The 18698-nt window shown below is 45.4% G+C and overlaps 1 protein-coding gene across 2 annotated transcripts in view; it reads right to left on the bottom strand.

Moving 5' to 3' along the window:
* The window catches only part of Adamts17 (ADAM metallopeptidase with thrombospondin type 1 motif 17), a 335608-nt gene that overhangs the window by 69545 nt on the left and 247365 nt on the right, over positions 1–18698 (bottom strand). For both annotated transcript variants that reach the window (XM_045144992.1, XM_045144993.1), the window contains exons 16-18: positions 14836–14916; positions 4388–4545; positions 1391–1550 (exon numbers count right to left, since the gene is read on the bottom strand). In XM_045144992.1, coding sequence (XP_045000927.1) covers positions 1391–1550; positions 4388–4545; positions 14836–14916 — 399 coding nt within the window. The remainder of the gene's footprint in view (positions 1–1390; positions 1551–4387; positions 4546–14835; positions 14917–18698) is intronic.

The raw sequence follows: 18698 nt of genomic DNA, 5'->3' as shown, positions 1-18698 counted from the left end.
AGCCAAGCACAGGTGTGTGGATTAGTTGCAGGATCTGTCCTCTGAGACATTTGTCAGGAAGGAAGTCCTGAGCCACACTATTCCCATGTGCTACAACAGCAGCCTTGTTCCAATATGAAAGCACAGAGCTGCGCAGGCCAGATTCATGCTTTGTCAGCAGATCTGACAGCTGTAGGGAGTGGGACACCATTGGTGTTATGAAGGGATTGCCACCCAGCCAGCAGTGACAGTGACATCCTAGAGTTTCCCATAGAGCACAGCCTGCAGTGGTTCTACTGGAGTGGGCTGACTATGCAACAAGTTGGCCCAGAACAGAGTTTGGTTGCATTTACAGACACAGGCATGGGCCACTGGACTTGCAGAATGGCAAGCCATCAGCACAGAGGGACAACTTATAACCATAGGGACAGAAGGCCTCTCAGAGTACAGTGTGGCTGGGCCGATGATGCCACCTGCAGGAGGGAATGGTTGAAGATACAGTGAGGGCAGTCAGCTGAGATGCATGGGAAGGGACTCGCAGCTGATTCTGCATGTCTGATGGGCTAACCTAACCTGCACTGTGGCAGCTTCCTACCCATGAACAATGGGAAGAGCTTCTTAGTGAACACTCAACCTGTTAACTGCATATTTGACAAAATTGTCTTAGCAATCACCAACTGCTTAACATCAGGGATGGGTGGAGCCATGTCTGGGTTCTACCTGCCACCCTGCCCTACAGGTTGGCTTCCTGAATCCTGGCCAATCCTCTGTCCTAACTCTGTTACCCACTCATCCTGCGTCCTGTCTCTCATGACATTGCTATATGGCCCATGGCCCATTGGGATGACAGGCGATACTGCAACGGCCTGCTGGGTGAATGGTCTCCTATTGCTTCGTGTTCCCTTTCCAGTAGTAAATACAGCACCTTTGCCCTTTGTTGTGTGGAACTGAAGGCCAGTACCCCATGTTAGAGCTGAGGAAATGCAGCTTGGAAGAGTGCAGGCAGGTTATCTGCTGAGGTTAGGCTGCGCTGTGGGGTCAGGACGACATGCTGTGTGTGCAATCAACTTGGAGGACCTTTTCTTTCCATTGTACTGTGTGTGTGTGTGTGTTTGTGTGTGTCAGTGACAAAAAAAAATCCAGAGTACTTGGGGTGGGTGTGACTATCATCTGGTGCTGTTCAACCAAGTTAGAAGTCTAGTCCACGCATCCCCAGTGTTATTCTGTCATACCCATCATGTAGCCCTTGGTGGCCAAATCTTTATTGTAGGTCCAAGCACCAGACCAAATGGCTGTGTCAGCCCACTAAGAAACATGTGGGAGATGGATGCTCTGCCGTGCACCCTGCAGAGCTTCCAGCGGTGGGTGAAGTTCTCATGGGAGACACCCACTGCCCCTGCCTGTTGCTCACCTCCTCCGCACTGCACACTGCACCCTTCCCAGCCACTGTGGGTCCACAGGAACAGAGCGTCCTGCTGCCTGGCCGGCTCACTTTGATTCTCAGCAGTGTGGTTTACAGGTATGGTGTACTCGTAATGAATGCCGTAATTCTGGTCATGAAACAGCAGCACCTGGATCCACAGGGAAGTAAAAACGTTGTGTTGAAATGGAAGTGATCACCCATAGGTTGCAGACTGTGCAAACCAAGCCACCAGTGGTTCACAGACATGTGTTGGGGATCCTGAGGAAGTGTGTGCCCTGCCTCTGCAGACTGATAACTAAACACAGGGTGGCCAGGGCCTGTGGAGGAATATTGGCATCTTTCTGTGGGGAGCCAGTGTGAGCTTGGGGACCCCAGGGCCTGAACTCCTAAGAAGGGCACACAATAGAAGGGTTTGTTCCTTGCCGAAGAATGCACGCGACAAGCTTGTACAAAGCCAGCAGGTGCCCACTGGCCTTATTGATGGAAATGTAACAGTGCAAAGCAGGCTGCCTGAAGTTAAGGGAAGTGGCCTGGCTGGAGGCCAGTAAGTGTTCCTGGGGCTAAGCGGCTAGCAAGTTCATCAGGTTCATGTCAGACACGGAGGCCCAAGAGTGACCCAGCAGGGGCTAAAGGCCGAATGCACAGCTCAACTGCCTAGACTGAAGGGCTCCAGATGGCAGGAGCCACCTATCCCAGGGCCCCTTGGGTCGTTGGGGTTGAGCAGTGGGGTGGGGGTGGGGACACTAGGAGCAGATCCAACAACTTAGATGTGTACTCCCCCAACAGATGAACCTGCAGTCACGCACTTGGAACAATGCCTCTAGTTAAAAAAAAAAACAACAAAAAAAAAAACTAAACTAGTCTTTAAAAGCAATCTTTATTATCTCAGTGTGGGAATAAGACTGGGAAATTGAGAATCCATATGCAACCAATTTTGTGCAATTTTGTAGCCACATATAATTTCTGTATGCATGTGTATAATTGTTTCAAATTCAGGTCTCCGGGGAAGGTTCCCCTGTATTGTGCACACCTCAGTTTGGGGATGATGGCTTTTACTCAGGAACAAAGGAATATCCCTTATTTTTAGGGGGAGAAATCAATGTTAAATAAGGACGGAAACTTCAGCCGGACATGAGTTGCATCCGCCCATTCTGTTATGGTGTCTGGGTGACTCCAGGCTGACTTCAGTGGGCTGAAGACTTTCTCAGTTAATTAAAATGTTTGGTAAAGAAGACATGCATACTCCTCTTGGTGCTTATTAGAGAAAGTGCACTCCCACACCAACAGGTGAAGTTTCTGGTGGATCTTATTTTGTCTTTGCCTGCCTCTCATCTCCCTTCTGAATAACTGCTTTGAACTCAGAAATAGCTGTGGGGATTTGTTCTGATGACTCTGACTAGGAAGCAATCTCATCCTAGGAAAATGGCTTTGCACAGGCCCTTGGGTCCAGAGGCCTATTTGCAGGAACATATCTGCAGTGGATTTAGGGGCTTAGTGGTACATGGGCAGAGTCCCAGATGGGTAAGGCATGAGTGGAAGCTGAGTAGCTTTCATCTCACCAGAAACTAATGAGATCAGTGCCCGTTGTGGAGCAAAACCACCCTGGGTGCTGGTGGTCCTGGGCAAAGCTCCATCAGGGAGAGTCCTTGGGTCACGCCAGAGAATCCTCAAATAGCTGCAGGTTGCCAGAGGTCACAAATTACTAGGGAGAGAGAGCTTCCAAGGAGAGACTGGCAGGTTCTGAGGATGAGGAGGTGTCGTTGCTGTCTGGTGCATAAGCTGCTACAAATCCTCTCCTTCAGAACACAGAATCAGTGCGCCGGGTGTGGTGGTGCATGCCTTTAGTCCCAGCAATTGAGAGGCAGAGGTAGGAGGATTGCTGTGAGTTCAAAGCTACCCTGAGACTAGAGTGAGACCCTATCTCAAAAACAATATGGCCCACAGAAGACAGAATCAATAACTGCAGCCTCACGTGGGCAAAAGGCCCTGCATTTGATCTCTGGCACCACTCCAAAAATATGAATAATTGGGCTGGGGAGATGGCTCAGTGGAGAAAGTGCTTGATGTGCAAGTGTGAGTTCTGAAGTTTGGGTCCCCAGCACCCATGTGAATGACATGGCGGCCTGCCAGGTAGCCCAAGAATTCAGGAGGTGGAGTCAGGGGATCCCAGAGCAAGCTGGCTAGACTAGCTGAGTTCGTAAACTGTGGATTCAAGTGATAGATCTTAACTCAGCAAATGAATTGGAAGACATCTAATGTCAGCCTCTGGCCTCCACATGCATGTGTGCCCCCACATGGAAAACATAAATACATACAAACATTATTAATATTGATGAGCTGTCACAAATTATCCTTGGGAACACCTAGATCCTGAGACAAAAATGATAGTATGGTTTTCCTCTTTACAATGCTTAAGGGTATACCTAGCCAATGTTAGGTGGTCTGCAAAGAGTCCCTGGGAAATAACAGATAGTGATGATACCATGGCTAGGTCCAAGTGCACAGGTTTTCCTGAACCCACCTAAAAACGCAGGTGGAATTTGATTCTCTGTCCAGATTTTCTGATGTGGGCTGGAAGAAGAGTCTGGCAAAGATGAGTGGTACTAGACTAGATGCCACCAAAAGTTCATTTACAAAGGTTTTTATCGGTGGGAAAGTTCTATGCATCCCACCACCTGATAGGAAAACAAACTGAGCAAGGCTGTCTGCTACATGGCACAACTCTCCCTGGCTGCCATTCATGTGGCTACACATTTCCTTCTTAGAGGCAGCTCCTTTAGAAAAAGACAGAAGCTCTGCCAGTAAGGAGCCAGAGAGAAGGTTCAAGAGAGGAATTACAAGGTATATGGCAGAAGATGAGACCGAAAAAGCAAGAGAAGGTCTGAGCAGTAGAGACCCAGGTAAACTCCCAGAAAGGAGAACATCTCCTACCCAGGGCCCAGGGACAGCAATATGTGAAGCAATTGTGCAGGGCCAGCAAGTTACCATCAGATGCAGCGGCCCTGTGGTTGGTCCCCTGGCAGAAAACTTCTCCCACAGGCCCCTTCTCACGTAGCGGACTGTTGTGCCTGCAATCTGAAACTCTCCAGGGAGCTCTATCTTCCAGTCGCTGTTGATGGATCTCTTACTGGAGTCTTTGAGAGCTGGAAAGGAAATTGAACATTGAGGAATTGGGGGTACTCAGCCTGTCTTCAAAGGGTATCTGGGGATTCTGCCTGGGCTTGAGTCTTCTGTCCATGGGGGGAGGCAGGAGCCTGTAGTGAAGGGAGGCGAGCTCTCCATACACAGAGGAAAGATGACCCAGGCTGGCTCACAGGGGCCAGAGTGCTCCTAGTCCGTAGGAAGGGGGATGGGGCAGGGCACTGAGGGCACTATCCTCCAGCATGGCTGCCTGCCTCTGAACCAATTCAAATAGCAGGATGGAGACTACAACAGCCTCACTTCAACCTATGGTAGCAGATGGTTTATTGCCTATGAATGCATTTCACTTCCTTGTGTGCAAGGCTACAATAAGTGTTTTCCAGCTTGGGCAAAACATCCAATCATTTGAATTCTTTTGAATTTTCAAAGTACTAACTGTACACATTAGTAGGGTTCAGGGTGATAGTTGAATCCATGTATACAGCACACACTGATCAAATCCAACTCTCTAGTAATCACTACATTCAGGTTGGCCTTTTCTTTTCAAACTTCCACACATGAGAGAACATGCAGGACTTCAGTTTGTTTCCAGCTTATTTCACTTCACGTAAAGTCCTGCTCATCCATTTTGCTGTTAATGACAGGGGAAAAAATGAGTACGTGATATCAGTAGAATTCTTCTCCTCCTAACTCATGCTAGCCTTGAATTCCGTATGTAGCCAAGGATGAGCTGGAATTGACCCTCCTACCTCTATCTTCCAAGTGCTGGGATTACAGGTGTGGATCAACACACTTGGTTTTTGTGGTGCTGGGAATGGAATCCAGGGCTTAATGCCTGCTAGTGACAGAGATTAGGAGCAAAGTAATTTTCTTTTGCAGGTAGTCAGGGACATGAGCCTGAGAGAGCATAGATACTGACCTACTCTGCAAGACTAAAATGGGGATTCCAGAAGAGGCAGGCCTAGAATCTCTCTATACTCCACTTCAGCCTGAAGAAGCTGGATTGAGTCCCCGCCCATTTCCTAAATGACTTTAGAGACTTAACTCTTAATGGGAGAATGTTGTAGGTAGGCAGACATTAGGCTCAGAGATAACTGAAGGAAGGACCCCACCTCCCATTTTCCTGGTCACATTAGAAAGGGAAGAAATACTTCCTTCAGACCAGAGGAGCCTGTCAATCACTCATTTGGTCAAGAGACCACCCCTTACTCCAGACAAGCTAAAGAGGTGGGAAGAACAGCTAATCCCCTCAAAGAGCTAATGTACGAAGATACACCAAGAAGCCCCTTTCTCAGAGCAACTGCTTTCAGACACTCATTGCTGAGTCTGACTACTTTTCTGAGTTCTAACTCAAAAAGCACAAATTTTCCCTCTCTTTCCCATTTCTTTCTCTTCTTCAGATGGCAATGGAAATACTAAGCATGCTTCCCCTGACACTTTGGGCTTTTTCACCTTTATATTTCCAGCTCCAAGCCCATGATCCAAAAATTCCCTTTCTTATGGGAGATGTTCCCACTATCTCAGGAATCTTTTTTATATTTTTCTTAAGAAAGTCCTCCTCACCTTCTTGTCTACATTCCTTGATTCTTCTTTGGCATGTAAGATGAACTTGAAAGCCTTAGCCTCTCAAGTCCAGCCCATCTGAGCTGAGAGGTCCCATTCTTCCCAAATTCTATAACATTAGGCAACACGCTACCAACTGAGATACATCCCCAGCACTTTTTAATTTTTTTTTTTGAGACAGGATCTTACTTTGTAGCCCAGGCTTGCCTTAACTTATGGCAATCCTGTCTCAAGAATGAACCATCATGCCCAGCTTTACACTTTTAAAAAGAAGAAATAGAAATGGCTCTCAAATATTGTGATGGTTAAGTTCTGTTGTCAAGTGATCAGATTAGGAGTTCACAGACATTTGTCATGGGCCAGCCCATGAGGTTGCTTCCAGGAAGAATTAACTGAAGGATGAAGTCCTTCTTCCAGAGTAGGAGGTCTCTGTGGACATACGTAAGGAAGTTCTGAGGGGATGCAGACCCTCTCTCTGCCTGGCTGCCTGTGCTACTCGCTAGTGAATGCCTTTTGCCTGGCTCCATCCCCAGCACTTCGCTGTTCACTTGTTTGTGTTTCTATCCAGTTTGGAATCAAGTTTCATTAGCTTCCCAAGCTAATGAAAGACTGAAGAAAAGCAGCTCTCCAGGGACCCTCCAGGTCTTCAGTACCAGGTTAGGACTGCTGAGGTATCCAGCAACAAGGACCAAGCAGCCACCAGGTTTCTTGACTCTCAAGCTTTCAAGCCTGCAGGCAGCTATTTTTGGACTGTCATAAGCTAATCCAATAAAAGTCTTTTTAATATGAAGTCATCCTATTGGTTCTGTTCCTCTAGAGAACTCTGTATAACACAAATATACAAAAAATTCCTTTTTTAAAATAATTTTTTGTTTACTTTTATTTATTTGAGAGCTACAGGCAGAGAGAGAAAGAGAGAGAGAGAGATTGATAATGGGCATGACAGGACCTCCAGCCACTGCAAACGAACTTCAGACATATGTGCCCCCTTGTGCATCTGGCTAATATGGGTCCTGGGGAATCAAGCCTCAAACCAGGGTCCTTAGGCTTCACAGGCAAGCACTTAACCACTAAGCCATCTCTCCAGCCCCCCAAAATTCTTAATATCACTAGTGACCAGGGAAATGTGAGTTAGTTCATCCCAGCCTGAATGGTTATTACCAATGAAACAATAACAACAACAAAAAGTAACAAATGCTGGGCAGGAGGTGGAGATAAAGGGACATGTTTATATACTGTGGATGGGAATGTACATTTCTCCATCCATTATGGGGAATTCCTACTGAAAACAGATCTACTATGTGATACAGCTATCCTATTTCTGGGTAAATGTCCACAGGAAAGGAAAACAGCATACTAAAAAGATACTAGTGAAGCACTGAAGTACTTCTCACCACAGGTGAGGTACGGAATCAGCCTTGGAGCCAATGTGAGCAGTGGGTGAAGAAAATGAAGTGTAATATAGAGAATGGAGTATTATTCAGCCACGAAGAATGAATCATCTGTCCATTTTATGGTTACCTCCCTGGGGCTTTGGAAGGGTAGGCTCACTCCAGCATCCCCTGAGGATATGGCACTCTTCAAGCTGTAAACAATGTCTATTCTGTTACATACACAAACACAAAAAGCCCAGCTGCCCATAGCTGGGGGATCTCACACTACAGCTCTGTGAACCTGGGCTCCCCACATGCACTTGATCATGCTTGACAGAAAACCTGTGGAAGAGATAGGAAATCAACATGCTTCTGCCTGGCCACAGTGCAGGTATTCTCTCAACCTTCCCAATTAGCTTCAAAGTGTTGCGGAGAGACCTCTGCAATGAATTTGGAGTTTCTTTTTCTTCTTTGTAAAACATTTTTTATTTTTATCTATTTATTTGCAAGGAGAGAGGGGGGGGGGAGGGAGGGAGAAGGGAGACAGAGAGAATGGTTGTGCCAGGGCCTCTAACAAATGCAAACAAACTCCAGAAGCACATGCCACTTTGTGCATCTGGCTTGTGTGGGCACTGGGGAATCAAACCAGGGTCCTTAGGCTAGCAGGCAAGTGACTTAACCGCTAAGCCCTCCCTACAGTCCCTTCTTTTTTGTGTATGTCATTAGTTGGGGGAAATCCTTGGAATGAAGTAGACATTACTTTGGCATTTAGGAGGTAGCAGATGACAAAAGGTGACAGTATGTCTTTGTGTAGTTCCCTAAAATGAAACTCCCATGCAGGCCCCTCCACACATGCAGCTAGAGCCTTGGACACCCAGGGCTTCTCAAAGTCATGGAAGTCCTAGTTCGCAGTTCACAAATTCCGAGGCTTACTCACTTTCTACTGCTTTCTGGTCAAGGTGAGAAACTCAATGCCACCCTCATCACCCAATTTGGATGATAAGAGTTGAGACATGAAGGTGAGCAGTGGGTGATGAATTCAGTAGCCCTGGATGGGTCAGAAGCCTGAGGTTAAATCCAGCTCAGATGGCAAGCAGCTGCAGGATGCTGGGCAGGTCTGGCCTTCAGGATGCTATGGTTGCAATAAACATGGAGGAGAAGCAAGCTGGGGGCCATGACTGGTAGTGCCTGCCCATGAAAATAAGCAGCCTGCTGTCCAGCATGGTGGTACCTGGGAAATAGGAGAGGTGACTATCCAGGGAGGGCCATGGAAGATTTTAAAAAAGAGATGCTGGGCTGTTAGAACTGAATCTGTTTGGAGACATTCTACCCAGAGTAGAAAATTTCTGTCTACCGAAAAGGAGGTGAGAATATTTAGGACTTCAGAATTTCTTCTTTTCCTCTTCTAATATCACCACCTGAGACCAATATTTAAGAAGTACATGTTACTACATAGAACTATTATGTAACCATTTTACCTTTTTAACCACCCCAACAATCCTCTGAATTATTTTCTTCACCTTTCATATGAAGAAATGGAGGCACAGAGTGGTTAAGTAACTTGCCAAGACACTCAACTATGAAACTGTACACACCTGAACCTAACAGAACCAAGCCAATCTCACTTACTACTTCAACAAGTTTGCTTTTTGTTCTTTACCAGGGGGACGGGGGGGGGGGGGGCAGAGAATCAGTGCACCAGGGCCTCCAGCCACTGCCATAGAACTCCAGATGCTTTTGCCACCTAGTGGGCATGTGCAACCTTGTGCTTGCTTCACCTTCGTGCCTCTGGCTAACATGGGATCTGGAGAATCGAACATGGGCCTGTAGGCTTAGCATGTAACCGCTAAGCCATCTCTCTAGCCCATCAGCAACTTTTAATTCTCATATTTCTTCAGGTTATTGAGCCAGTGTATATTTTTATAACCACTGTCACCCAACTGGTCAGTGAGGCTCTCAATAAAAGCCCAGATCTGCCTCCAAGTGGGAAGAGAGGACCAGGGTTAACTGGACTAGACTAACTCTTGCCAATCACCTTTTCTTTGCTCATTCGTTCTTTCTTTCTTTATCTCTTGCTCTTTCTTTCTTTCTTCTTTCTTCTTTCTCTCTCTCTACTCTTTCTTTTCTTTTCTTTTTTTTTGAGGTAAAGTCTCACTACAGCCCAGGTTGACCTGGAATTCACTATGTAGTCTCAGGCTGGCCTTGAATTCACAGTGATTCTTCTACCTCTGCCTCCCCAGTGCTGGGACTAAAGGCGTGCACCACCATGCCTGGCTCCTTTCCGTTGGTGGCCCCGAGGTGCAGCAGGCCTGGCATCCTGTCCCCAAGCCTCTGCTCTTTCTCCATGCTGACAGTAATGTTCCTGTCCAGGCGGCTCTTTCCCACTAGTTATTGCATCTACATCTCTTTGGCCCTTTTGGTAAGATGCTTCCAACAACTTATGAATTATGAACGTGAAACTACCATGAAACATATCAAAAGTTAAACATCTGTGAGGTCATTTGGGAAAGGCCTGAAAAAGGCAGAAGGCATATCTGGAGATAACAGAAACCACAACTGGGGCCATGCTTGGGGTGGCGGCAGGGCAGCTACTGCGGTGAGCTGAATGGACCCGTGTGGGGTGGCGGCTGGACACCTACTGCGGTGAGCTGAATGAATGGTCCTGTGGGAGCCATTCAACTTCCATGGGGAAGATGGAGGTAGAGCCAAGGTGGGGCCCAGTGGTGTGAGCTCAGGGTCTTACCATCCCTGGTGGGCTGAGTGGAACAGGCATTTCAGGAGGTGGCCTGCAGGGCATCAGAGGAGCCACTGGATGTGGCTAAGGCACTGGGAAACCAGCCTTTGAATAGACAATGGAATGTTGCTAACAATCGGCTCTGGGAAAAATAGCCTTGATCGTGATGTGTGTTGCTATTCAAAGTATAAGCGGGCTCACACGGAGGCTTCAGTGGTGAAGAGAAGGTGAGAAAGATGTTCACTGCTGTGTCTCACAAGCACCTGGTGCTCTGTGGGTACTCCTGGCCTTGGCGGGGCAGGTCCCAGTGCTGAGCTGTGGGAATCACAACTTTGGGTGGGCACAAGGAGCAGTGCCACATGCCGGATTACAGAAGGAAGAAATTTCAGTGCCCAAGAACAGATAGTAGCTATCGCCATGGTAACTACAAGCTTTCAGACACTGACAATGTCGCCTAACCACCGCCACTTGCCCCTGCAGCCTCCCCCGCCCCCCAGGAAAGAGCTGGCTCCTGGTCCTCAGGAAGATGGCGTGCATGCACTCCTTGGTGACTTCTCACTGAAGGCAGAGTGAGAAGGAGGACGTCGGCCTCTGGAGGTGGCTTGGGGATGGCTTGGGCATAGAAGTCACTTAGCAAGATGCAGCATTTGTGAATTCCTGTGTTCCATGCTGGAAAAATCAGAACTTTCTGCTAAACTTGACAATGCAGCACTTGGTGTTCCGTTCAGGGTTAACCTTTCAGTTTCAGAATCTGCTGTGATATCATGAACATTTCTAACAGTGAAAACACAGTTTCAATGCAGAGTACCGTGATCTGATGGCTTGGTGGGGCTTTTAGCTCTGCTCTCCTGCCTTCCATGAGTGGCTCAGAGCAGGGTTTGTTGGGCCTGTTGTTCCTAGGTGTAGGTGTTCCTCCTAAGGCCCAGCACACAGCATGCCCTTTTTCTTAAAGCAGGCCCTCCACATGAGATAAGTTTGAGCTCCATAAACTAATGCCTCCTCAACCTTCAGGCACGGGTGGGTATAGTCAAGGCATCTTTGCCAGCATGCTGAAATCACTTAGTTTACAGTTCAAATTAGGAGCTGGAAACCCAGAAAAAAATTCAACAGGGTGATTAAAACAATCATGAATTATATGAGTTATAGATAAATTGCAGAGTTCACAACACAGGGAATTGAATTCTTGCAGCAGCTTGATTTTATCTGCAGTGTCTGATGTTCTGATTTGTTGAGATTTCCTCTTGCTGCTTCTGCCTAGGCCAAAGGCTGGATATTTTAAACCACTGTCCACAAAATAAGGAGGTATACTTCTGTGGGTTTTTCTCAGAATCCCTTCAACTGTTGGACAGATTTTTTGCTGAGTGCCACAAGGGTGGAGTCATGCTTTCCTATAATGCCACAGCAGAACAAAACCTCCTCACGGCCCAGACACAAGGTAATGTGCTAAATATGCATTTTTCAGCTTGGACCTTTCTCTTGGTGGATATTTAGCTATCCTGAGATGTTAGGACATTGTAAAGGAAGATGGGGAGGTGTTTGAGGCAGAGGTGGGATCTCCTCCCTGTATCCTCATGCCCCAAGGGGTGCTGAAGGCTGATTGGGCTCTTTTCACCTCTCTCTGTCCTGGAATCAACGGAAAGACCTGACCCACAGTCAATCCATTTCTGCTCCTGGCACTGAGTCAGTTTCTTTTATTTCTACTCGGAGTCCTGCCAGCTCTGTCCTGAGCTATGGATACAAACTGCAGAGGCATTTCCTTTTCCAGGTGGTTTAAGCAGCCAGCCAGCGTGGGCTGAAGGTAGGTGGGGAAATTCTTCAGAAACTGCTCCCAGAAAATGCAAGAGTAATTCAGAGTTACATTCAGTTGACTTCCAACGCGTCCAGGTCCGAATGGAAATGAGGCCTGTTGGAACTAACATTAGAAACATAATATGCGTGGACCACCTTCAGGCTTGTTTCTGTCCATACACCAGGGCCTGGGACATTGGGGCTGTGATCTTTGGATAAGACAGGGTAGTGAGGCTGGCCCCAAGCTCCCATGAAAATACAGCACTGCTTCCAGAGAGCCAAATCATTCAGACATTTAAACCAGTCTCCTTGGTGTAAAGAGGAACTTCTCTCAAGTGCATACAATGAAGGCATGTCATGTGTTTTCCAGTGGAAATACGTCTCTGCTGGTCACTTTCTAGTCTTGACTGGCCACTAGTGGCAAATGTTAGAGGCTCCACGGATGGCAGTGGACTCAGATGAAGAGAGGAATCTGGGCCTGTTCCCGAGTCCTCGGGTGCTTCTGCTTCCATAGCAATTCTTTGTGGTACCTTGTGTGTCAGGTCTCTATAGCAAAGTGTGGTCTAGTGACAGGGAATACCTAATATGGATGCTATGGGTCTTATTTGCATATGTCTTCCTTAGACTTGGGAGAGAAAAAATGACAGGGGCTAGCTCCTTGGGGCAGCATCCAGCCGTCATTGCTTTCGTTGATCCTATAGTGAGTACCAGAGGAAAAGTTCCTTTTTACTCCAGGACTTCCAAGTTGACGATTTGAAAGGATTCTGACACCCGCTTTCCTACTGCTACAGAAAAGCAGAGATGGAGAAAACCTTCTTGTTCCCTTCAGGTAGCTGGGAATGAGGTCAGTCCAGAGGATGTGTGCTGAGGTGTCTCAGGAGCCAGGACTGGAAGATAAATGACTTATCTGAAGGGCATGTGTTGCTGCTTTATGGAAGAATCAATATGTTGCTCTCACAGCTGGGCCAGCTCTTAGACAACTGGGATTGTGACATGAATATGGGTGAAAAGTGACCTCAGCTTCTCATGAAGATCCAGTGTCCCTTGGAAGTACAAATACCATTCCCAGGTAAAATACTACCTTCCCTCTGTACCTGTTGGTAAAGGTCAATTCTGGAGGCGACAGGAGGTGATGGGACTTATGATGCCAACTCTAATGGAGGGGACCTGCTTTCCTCAGGTGGCAGACAGAAGAGGCAGCCTCTTTGAGAACTCAGGGAAGGCTGTCACTCTGAAAAGGTTGCTAAAGGCTGTGCAGGCCTTGTTTCAAATGATGGCCTTTGTAAGTGTTTCTCTATTTACAGCATGACAGCTGGGAGGGACAGCTGGGGAGGAGTGTGCTAGGCACGGCTGGGACTGTGCCAGGGTGAGTATGAAGGAAAACTGATGGGGTATTAACTTGGGTGACGGACAGGTCTGACCTCATGAGCAGGAACAATCACAGCCACTAGCCTTGCAAGCAAGCAAGGTAGATGGCAGGTGGCAACACTGTGGAGGAGACATCAGGGCTGCCAGGGACCCAAGGGGGAGCTGTAGCTGCTGGGGTGCTGGTGAGCCCCGACCCAAAGCTCCAGCCCTCTTCCTGCCCATTCCTGGGGTGGGTGTGCCATGTCTTCTCTGACTCCTTGTTTCACAGGACTGTGGGCTTGTTGTCTACTTGCCTATTAGGGATTTGTTCTGTGCTTGTCTCAGAGCACCTCAGGTTGTCACCCTTGACCAGAGTGAGACCCTACCTCAAAAACCAATATATATATATATATATATATATATATATATATATATATATATATATATATGGCATAGATTCTTCTGAGTAATCTACTAAGGCAGGAATGTGGACAAAGATGCCATGCTATGGTTTTCTGTTAGTAGATAAAAATTAAAATAACAGGGTTTTGTGGGTAATTTCAACTTATTCAAGATACTGAGAAATTATGTCTCACTTTTCCCTTCTTTTTCCCTACCTAAAGCAGTACCTCAGATCACAGCCTGAGATTACAATATGAAGGAATCTTAGAAGACCAGTCATTTTTATTCTAAGTCAGGAACATGGGGTTTGAACTGGCCAAAGAACGTGGGCAACAGCATTTCCATCCTGGTGAGCAGAGCAGAACAGCATCTGAGGAGTGTTTTCTTCAGAGTATAAGGCTGACCTTTACTGGGGTCAAGAGCAAGGCTGAAAATTCAGCCTGGAACTCACTTGGAGGGTCTTCTTTGGTTAAGAAGGTGCTTCACTGAGAGATTTCCTACAGAAAGCAATGAACAGTAGTTCTGGGATGGAATCCTATACAGAGATGTAGGTATCTGTGCTCAACTGAGATCAGTGTAAATGGTTACCACAAATCTGGGCTATACAGCACTCAGAGACCATCGGGATTGTTCTGCAATCCAACTCACTACAGTAAAGGCCATTGCTCTTTCCCAGCAAGGGATATCCGCAGATCCACTGGCAGTATGCAGGGGCATCTTGAAGGATGGACAATGTGTTCATGCTGTTAGGCTAATGGCACTTAACTCTCTGGGAGGAACTTTGGGAAACTTATATTTTCCCAATGCCTGGCAGCTTCCTTTACTCTTCTGTCATCTTCATTCCCATTCAAAGCTGGTGGTTCAACTGACTCTACATCCCCCCCACTCAACCCTCAAATCTACCTTGGGGCTCAGTATTTTATATGACAGTACTGTTTGGTCCATTTTGAGTACTTACATCATTATGATTAAAGGGTAGGTGCAATCTTGGGGTTGACCTGAGAAAGGATGCTGAAGCAAATCTACCAGCCTCTAGTCAATGCCAAGTTTCAGAACAGAAACTGTGGAGGGAGTTTTTGTGTTACCCAGAAAACTGTGAGCAGGCTTGTCTTCCACCACACGGATCCTCCGAGCTCCGGCAGGAATGACTGCTGCTTCAATGTAACCTGTAATCACAGACGATACATGACTGAGCCACACTTTGGTGCTGGATTAAAGGCCCACACAGCATCCTCCCACTTAAACTGCTTGGGAAGTCAAGAGTTAACTCATGTAGAGTTCTTTTTTTTTTTTCCTGTAGCCGAATCTTTTGTTTACCAGTTTCTTCAGAGTGCCATCTGAATGTGCCCTAAGTTGAACTGCAACCCTCCCTCCCTTGAACTAATTTTGAAGCTCCAACCCCCAGAACCTGAGAGTGTGGCCTCATCTGGAACTAGGACCATTATAGATGTATTTAGTTAAGATAAGACCATACTGTAGTCAGGTGAGCCCTTAATCCACTATGACCAAATACCTTCTAGGGAAGAGGAAGAGGAAATTGCACATGACTATACACACAGGAGAGCACCAGAGCATGAAGGCAGAGACCAGGCGGATGCTTCCACAAGTCAGAAGCAGCAGAGACTGACAACAAACCACCCAACAAGCTAAGGGAGGAGGATGGAATGTGTCCTAGTAACTCAGCAAAGAACCAACCCTGCCCACACATGGATCTCAGACTTCAGCCTCCAGGATGGATATCAGAAGTTTCTATTGTCTATACCATCTAGCCTGTGACACTTTATTCTAATAACTGGCAAACTACAGCAGCCTGGAGTCCTACTTGGTTACATGAGTCTCACTCATCACTTGGGAGGTTCCTTTGTGCTTTGCTGTAGGACATTCTCTGAATGTCCACACGATGATAGCAGAAGCAAAGAGATTTGCCACATGACAAAACCGATGGCTTCACGTGACACCATCACCTTCTGCCTCTGCTGTTTTGGCTATTCCTGCAACTCTTCTGGTGTTTACTTTTGCCCATTTCTTTGATTATTTCCAAGTAAAGTAGGAGCTGGGCTGCTCGGGCTGTTTGCGGAGCTAGAAAGGGTGGAAATGAATGAGACTGCCAGGGCAAAAGTCAGTAAGTGAACAGTGTGTCTGGTTTACTGGGCAAACTATGTCAATAACTGTACCTGACGTGGCTGTTGGATTCTGAAATGCTGGCTGGTAACTATTTACATTTTATTTGGGTTTGGGACAGGGGTATTTTACACTTGCTTCAGTATATGTGAGGACACTATGCTTCGCCAGTGAAATCAGCACACTCAGCAGGTGTGTAAGAATTTAAACTCCAGAGTTTAAGAAAAATATATATGCCTCTATTTTATTATAAAATAGTACCTAATTCAAACAACATAAGATCAAAACCCCAAATCAACCCATACCACATTACACTAAGAAAATCACCCCTTAGAAAGAAGGAATTTTGGTGTTTTATGAGACTTTTCTCTTGGTGTATTTGAACAGACACATATCATTTTATGTGAATATGGTTATTTCTTATGCATTTAAGGCATAAGTAAGAACTTTAAGACCCCAGTAGATTTGCAAAAGCAGTGGGTTAACTTCATTACCACTTCATGATAAAAGCTAGTCATACTCCAGGAGAAAAGAGAAGTCCTTACCTGATGAGTGATACTGTCACATTCTCACAGTGAATGTCTTTTCCAATGGGAAGGATTCATATGAATGCTAAATATTATGGGTGAGAGTATGCATCTAGGTTTTTTTTTTTTTATAACATGTGCACGCGTGTGTGAAGCCTAGAGGGCAATCTCAGGTGTTAACCTCCTCTGACACGGGGTCTCCCAATGGCCTGAAGCTCACCAATAAAGCTAGACTAACTGGTCAGTGAGCTCAGGAATCTGCCTGTCTCTGCCTCCAGTTCTGTGATTATAGGTGTGCATCACTGACATTTATGTGGGTACTGGAGATCGAACTTCAGTCTTCTGCTTGCAACTTTATGAAATGACATTTAATTCCCTTTGTTTATTTCTAATAATAACAGGAATGTTTGTAATATTTTGTGCTTTAATATGCTGTAGGGATATTAACATAGGATTATACAATTAAAACATAGCATCTACCTCCTAGAAATGCCATTACTAGTCCACTAAGGGGCTAATCCATTCATTAGGCCAGCACCCTCATTCTCCAACCTCAGAAACTTACTTTATTACTAGGCCTTCCTTAATACAAGCAAGTTCATAATGGAGATTAACCACTTGTACACATTCTGTGTGTGATTCTTGTTTAAAATGTATTTCTCATTGTTAGAATCAATGTCATATCGTGTATCAGTATGTACATAAATATCCTCAGCAAAATGCCAACAAACTTAAGAGAGATAAGTTAAAATTGTACCAGCTACTTTTAAATAGGTTTGTGAGGCAGGAACAGGACAGGACAGTAGGATAGGGTAACAGGAGTTTATTCCTAAAGTGAAATTTGTTAGAACAAGGATATATGCATGTCAATCAGTCCATTTTTATTTTAAGTCAATTTATGTCATTTTAGAACAATTTATGTCTTTTATGTTTATACAAAATACATTTTTCTTATCATAAGTATTTTATTAATAGAGATAACTCTTAGGTCCACTTTATTCCACTTATCTCGCTTGTTGGAGATATCATTCTCTGTTTGAACTATATTCACTCATATATCTTACTATTTAAATATCTATAGAAATAAAAACATATTGTTTGATATTGGTCATGCTATATTTCACATAAATGTTAGGAATAATTGTGCAACATTTGGCATTTTAAAAACATGATATGTGAGCTAAAGAGATGGCTTAGCGGTTAAGTGCTTGCCTGTGAAGCCTAAGGGCCTTGATTTGAGGCTTGATTCCCTAGGACCCACATTAGCCAGATGCACAAGGGGGCACACGCATCTGGAGTTCGTTTGCAATGGCTGGAGGCTCTGGCATGCCTATTCTCTCTGTTTCTCTGCCTCTTCCTCTGTCTGTCACTCTCAAATAAATAAATAAAAATAAAAAATATTTTTAAAAAACATGATATGTCTTGCAGATCATATATGTTATTCTATATAGTCTTCGTGTTATTGTTTACATTGCTAAGAAGCTTATATAACTACTACTTTGTAGATGGACATTTAGATTGCTATAAAATATTCACTGCTACAATCAATGTCATATTGTGTATCAGTATGGACATAAAACTCCTCAGTAAAATACCAACAAACTTCATAAGCAATGTTTATACATTATGGTCCAATATTACTTATCCCAAAAATTCAAGGTAGTCAACCATATTAATAAGGGACAACATGTACATGATTACCTCCATAGATGCAAAGAAAACATTTGACAAATTCAACTAGGAATAGAGGTAACACCCCTTCCTTGATAAAGGGAATCTATAAAATCCCACAGCTAACAGTATACCTAATGTTGAAATACTGAAGGATTTCTCCCTAATATCAGGAGTAAGAAAAGGGTATCATGCTTGCTTCTTTTACTCAATAGTGTATGCCTAGGGCATATATGCAAGAAAAATAAATAAATGGAATACAGGTAAGAAAGAAGCAAAATGGTATTAGAAAAGGTTCAGAAGGTTGGAAGATACAAAGTCAATATGTAAAAGTCAACTGCATTAAGAATGAACAGAACTTCCAGGTAAAATGGTGGCACAGGAGCCATGCCAAACCAGCCTAGGGAGGGTTTTAAGCAAAACCCCAGCCAAATAAACTCTTCTTCTGAAAAGTGAAGGAGCATAGGTTATTTTTAGACAAAGTGGAGAAGCCAGAGAGACCAAAATCTACCAGAAAGGAGGAAAACAGCCAGATTCCCACTGAGGTGCTTGGAAGTCCACGATCCGCGCACCCACTGGCACCACCTCACCAGGCACACCCAGTGGCGGCAGCAGCAGAGAGAAAACAA

Source organism: Jaculus jaculus, chromosome 3, assembly GCF_020740685.1.
Source record: "Jaculus jaculus isolate mJacJac1 chromosome 3, mJacJac1.mat.Y.cur, whole genome shotgun sequence".
In the NCBI taxonomy this organism is placed as follows: Eukaryota; Metazoa; Chordata; class Mammalia; order Rodentia; family Dipodidae; genus Jaculus; species Jaculus jaculus.
This window is presented reverse-complemented; position numbering and strand designations above follow the sequence as displayed.